General features: G+C 32.6%; 1 protein-coding gene across 1 annotated transcript in view; it reads left to right on the top strand.

The window, feature by feature from the left end:
- PLEKHF2 (pleckstrin homology and FYVE domain containing 2) overlaps positions 1-5,830 on the top strand; it is a 29,087-nt gene extending 23,257 nt beyond the window's left edge. Inside the window, exon 2 of the mRNA XM_027849929.1 lies at positions 2,457-5,830. Coding sequence (XP_027705730.1) covers positions 2,471-3,220 — 750 coding nt within the window. The 5' untranslated portion in view covers positions 2,457-2,470 and the 3' untranslated portion in view covers positions 3,221-5,830. The remainder of the gene's footprint in view (positions 1-2,456) is intronic.
- The last annotated feature ends 251 nt before the right edge of the window (positions 5,831-6,081 follow it).

Consider the following 6,081-nt stretch of genomic DNA (forward strand, 5'->3'; position numbering starts at 1 on the left):
TTCATGTAGTCAAAATTATATATTTTACTTCCTGTAATCCTAACCATCTCTTATTTGGATTGCTCCCTTAATTTGCTAATGACATCACTCTTTATGGCTACATCATTTATCCATTTTGACCTTCCCTTGGTATACAGTGTGAGATGCTGTTCTATACCTAGTTTCTTCCAAACCGCTTTCTAGTTTTCCAAACAATTTTTTTTTGTCAGATGGTGAATTCTTACCCTCCAAGGTTGGGTCTTTGGGTTTATCAAACACTAGATTACTATGGCCATTTACTTCTGTGTATTGTTTACAATGTTCCACTGATTGACCACTCTATTTCTTAACCAGTACCAGATTTTGAGGACTGCTGTTTTATAATATGATTTGAACTCTGGTACTGCTAGGCTGTCCTCCTTCACATTTTTTTTCATTGAACCTTGATATTCTTGACCTTTTGTTCTTCCAGATAATTTTATTATTATAAATTTTTTTTTGGTAGTTAGGCTGGTGTAACACTGGATAAGTAATTTAAGTAGAATTGTCATTTTTATTATATTGGCTTCACCAGCCATGAATAATTAATATTTCTCCAGGTGTTTATATCTGTCTTTATTTGTATTAAAAGTGTTTTGTAATTGTGTTCATATAGTTCCTGGATTTGTATTGGCAAGTAGACTTGCAAGCATTTCCTATTGTCTTCAAGAGTAACCATTTTTCAAAGGTTAACATAATTCTTAAAGAATTAGAACTCATACTATAATGGACATAGTGTGCTGTGTTGCTTGCTGTAAATCCTAAATTCTGATGTAAATTTCCTCATGGGTTCATGCAATATTCAGTCAATTGAATTAGAAAGTATCCCTCAATCATAGTTGAGGCACAATCATTCCAAAACGCAATAGTTATATTTTGAGGTTAGCTTACTATTTAAACTTATTATTGAGGAAAATCCACACCTCTAGATGATCCCAGGAATTTTCTTTTAAGAATAGTGTTGACCCAACAGGACTTGAAGAAAGACCAGGCTGAGATAGCTAACACTACAGTCTTTGCTATGTCTTGACTAATTTCCCATATATACTCCAGGTTGGATAATTTAAATTGCAACTGAAATATATTTCCTACATTTTGATGAATAGTGGATCCTTTTCAGCTGTTCTCTCTGTTCTGCTTCTAACCTATAGACACAGAGCTTGCCCAACAGGATGACTTGAGAAACCCTATAGAGAATCTTGGGTCTGATTTATGGGATGTCAGAACCTATAATGGCAAAGTAGATAGTTCAAAATTCAGTAATTTGTGCTCAATATTGTTTGCTTTATCAAATTCCAGGGCATTTAAATTCTATAATTGTGCAACACTGTCAGGGATTATCTGAGTTTCATTTCTTTCAGTTTTAATGGATCTCATTATAGCTCTTCTACTTATCACATTGTCTTGTGACAAAGTTGATGGTCTTCAAAAATTGCTCTAGTTGAAAAATCCATTACATTGTGGTCAGCTTGATCATGAATCTCTCCAAATTTAGCTAAATAATGGACATATTTGTTTAGGCTTGTACCTTCGAGAAGATGTAACTTGCTGGCAATTTCATCTCTATAGTATGGTGAAGCAATAGAGTAAAACTTTAGTGGAGATCTATTATTTTAAATGAATTTTCATTTTTGTCAGATCTTTGAATTCTTGTGAGAGTTTGTGTGTGTCTGAAGTATTTTAGGCATAGAGACTACTGTGGTATTGGTAAAAATACCAATCTACAAATAGTTGTGTATACTCTACTATTGTTTTCAGGGCTGTAATGACTGACATATATCACTTTCTGGTTTAGACAACAACTGCATCAGGTCAGTGGTGTAAATAGTGTGTCCTTATCTTAGAGATGAGGAAATGATCTCTTCTGTAAATCTATAATCTCATTGGTAATGATATTAAGCTTGGTAATTAATGTCCTTCAGATAGCTTCTCCTCAAATCCCTTTTCCTCTCTGCTTCCATGATAAATTAGAAGAAAAACAGTTAACTTTCTTCAGGCTCTAACCAAATAGGCAGCTCTTTGTTGCTTAGCTCTCCAGAAAATAAACTTATTTGGTTTTATGAGAGTATGTGTGGTTTTGAAGTTATGAAACTTTTTGTTCCTGGATTGTTAAACCAATCTCATTACTTAATATCACACCTTGTACTATTTGACTGTAAGTTCTTATCAGTAGAGAAATGCTGTGTGCCAGAATCTGTAGACGCTTTGATGATAAACAGCATTTGGCCAGGGATGTGGGGGGCATTTAAGGATTATCTTGCTGATCTTATTTATTACTTTTCTACTAGGAATTTTGGAACACTTGACCCTTTTATAAAAATTCATTCAATATATTAAATTTAGTTCAAGTAATTTGTCCTAGCTTCTGTGAACTTTTCTCTCCCTGTGTGCCAACAATTTTTTTCCTTTTTTTTTTTTTGTTTTTTTTTTGTTTTTAGGCTACTAGCAGAAGATGGTGGATCGATTGGCAAACAGTGAAGCAAATACCAGACGTATAAGTATAGTGGAAAACTGTTTTGGAGCAGCCGGACAACCCTTGACTATTCCTGGACGAGTTCTTATTGGAGAAGGAGTATTGACTAAGTTGTGTAGAAAGAAGCCAAAAGCAAGGCAGTTTTTTCTATTTAATGATATTCTTGTCTATGGCAATATTGTCATTCAGAAGAAAAAATATAACAAGCAGCATATAATCCCCCTGGAGAATGTCACTATTGATTCCATCAAGGATGAGGGGGACCTACGGAATGGATGGCTTATCAAGACACCAACTAAATCATTTGCTGTTTATGCTGCCACAGCTACTGAAAAATCAGAATGGATGAATCACATAAATAAGTGTGTTACTGATTTACTCTCCAAAAGTGGGAAGACTCCCAGTAATGAACATGCTGCTGTCTGGGTACCTGACTCTGAGGCAACTGTGTGTATGCGTTGTCAGAAAGCAAAATTTACTCCTGTTAATCGTCGTCATCACTGCCGCAAATGTGGCTTTGTTGTGTGTGGGCCCTGCTCTGAAAAGCGATTTCTTCTACCTAGCCAGTCTTCTAAGCCTGTGCGGATTTGTGATTTCTGCTTTGATTTGCTTTCTTCTGGGGACTTGGCTACATGTCAGCCTACTAGATCAGACTCTTACAGCCGATCACCTAAGTCCCCTTTGAATAATGTATCTGATGATGAAGATGATGAAGATAGTAGTGACTAAAGATATAAAAGTATTTTCAGAAACAGAATTGAGTGTGATCAGAGATATCTGCTTTGGAGGAGATTTATTATCGTGGCCTCCAAAAATTTCATTCTAGCCATAAATTTACCTGAGAAACTTCCAACCTATGTGCCTCAGTATATTTTATAGAGTATGGTTTCACTCTTCTGCAGGGATAGACTATTGCAAATGTATCACATAATTTTCCACCTTCTTATACTTGAGTTTTTCTAAACTATCCTTTTCATATAAGGTTGGAAAAATTCAGTTAGAGCTTTTTAAAAAATTAATAGATCATATGCTACATTGATATTTTCATCATTTCTGTATTTTGTTATAAAAGAAAATTAAAGCATCATAAAATTATGGAAAACTGAATGTACTTTTGGATTAATAAGTTATTTGCATAAGATTAGTAGTTTTTCTAACCATAAGTGATTAAGAGCCCTAACAAACATAGGTGTCATTTATTTGGCACGATTTTTGTTTTGCTTTTGATTTTGTATGCCATGTAGTGCCTTGAATTGATAGCACAGTTACAGGAAATAAGCCCTTATGTTCTCACTTTGTCAATTGTTATAAACAAGAGAAAAACCCATTGGTGCTATTTGAAATAAATATGATAAAATTAGTGCTTAAGAAAGGAAGTCCTAACCATGGTTACCAATTTGGAGGTAGTCATTTCTACGTGGGCATGTTTTTCCTACAAAATAGTTGAGTGATTATATTCTTACATTTTTATAGGTACCAAGTTGTATTTACACAAGCTAGAATTTTACATTAGTAAGGCTGTCATGTTTAAGAATTTACTTTACAATTTATCAAGTTTGCTTTGAGCCTTTTCAATACTGTTGGTCTCTAATTTTAGTAAGAATAATTTTAAAATGTAAATTGAATGGCTTTAAAGTTGAAGCTAAAGTGAAAAATTTTCATCTAATACCCTCAAAAATAAGCAGTCTCTTCTAACATTTAGTGGCAAATGAATGAAAAGTACCATGTTAAAAATGGAAAAGAAACTTAGGTCTGAAAAATTGGAATTAAATAATTTGCATAAATGATCAGTGCAGAAAATATCTTTAATATACTTAAATTTGAACAGATTTCTGTCTTTAGAAGTTTTTTGGCCCAGCAGAAAATAAACCTTAAACTTAAAATTAATAGTATACTAGGTTTTGTAAAGTCCAAAAGTATATTTCTATTTTTGTAAAATGATAGTATGTTTAATTTGTTTCTGATGACTTTTTTGAAATCCATGAAAATAGAGTAGTATATGATCTTTCAAAATTGTGAGCTTTGCCCAGTGTAGGTTATTTTTGAGAAGTGACCATTTCTGTACTGTTTGCAAACTTTGAGGTAACCATTAGGTCAAAAATATATTTATTGAATAAACCTGTTTGTGTATTGCACTAGTTTTCCTATTTGTATGCTGGAGATAACTATAGTGGTTTTTTGTGTATAAAAATAATCAGTTTAAAGTGTATTAACTATAATTCTGGACTCTTCTGTTTTATCTTAAAATTTGAATGTCATGCAGATAATCATGAGAGACTTGATTCATTAATTTATGTGACTGAGAATTGTTACAATGTCTTAACATTAGATTGAAGCACTATTTTGATTGATTTTATTTTAACTTTTTTAAAGCTCCTGTGGTCACATAGACCTATCTGACCTGTTTATATTATGAAGCAAAAGCACAGCAAGGTTGGTTTTCATTAAAAATAAATGCATTTTTTTTTTTCTCTGAGAGATAACATTCACATACATACAGATACATTCAGGTATATACATAACTGATGTGCTATGCTTGTGTGTATATATACACACCCTTGTTGCTTCATACTTATATTGATATATTTGCCTGAGAAATATGATAAAACCTGAGAACTGAGAAAGTTATTTTGTTCGTATCCTGGTACACAGGAAACTAACCTATTTTGGAAGTCAGGTTGAACGTTCAGAGAAGGCATTTGCATTTTTAACCTATTGACTATATATTTTTATAATTTAAAATCCTCAGTTACTATTTTTCTTATAGAATGTGATGTGATATTTTTCTTGTTGTACAAATACATAATTGAGTACATTTTGCTTTCTTGTTTTGTTCCTTTTTCTTTTAAAACAATCTCTTCTGAGATGCTACACTTTTCCCTAAATGCCTTTTTCTGCACTTCTAAAAAATTAAGTGAAAAAGCAAAACAAAACCATCTCATTTTTTACAAACTTTCCCAATAAATGAAATTTTATACTGTGCTGCACTGATCCTTGAAGCTGTAACCAAATTGCTGGCAATTGTAGTTGGAGGAAGAAAACAAACAAGTTTCTATAGGACGGGAAAAACATGGTTTTAAGTGGAAAGTACCTTATTATAGAAGTTCAAAGCTATTGGGGCCTAATACAAAAATTGTAATAAGTTAATGTTACAGGTTAATATTGCAATTTCTTGTTGATATATACATTGAATAAGTATACTTCCATTTTGAATTTTTCATAAAATGGGTGTGAACTGTGTTTGTGTAACTTAAATTTTTTGAAAGGGCTCAATACTTGTAATCTGTTTTCTGTCAGATTTACTAGTTTTTGTGCTCAAATATATGATGTAGCTTTTAATCACTGTTTTAGTATTTCTTTATCCTCATTTCTTAGAATTATAGAATCACAGATTTAGAACTAGAAGATACAGTAGAGGTTATCTAATCCAATCATCAGAAGGACTAGAATTGAGTATTTCTACAATAGGCCAGGTGTGGAAATTCACATCAAGAGGCTGAAATTTTGTGGCCTCTACCACAAGTTGTCTTCTCATGACAACAAACAATTTCATAATAACAAAGCCCTTGGGGGTTATATGTGGGATATTT

Source organism: Vombatus ursinus, unplaced genomic scaffold, assembly GCF_900497805.2.
Source record: "Vombatus ursinus unplaced genomic scaffold, bare-nosed wombat genome assembly UNPS02008961.1, whole genome shotgun sequence".
NCBI lineage: Eukaryota > Metazoa > Chordata > Mammalia > Diprotodontia > Vombatidae > Vombatus > Vombatus ursinus.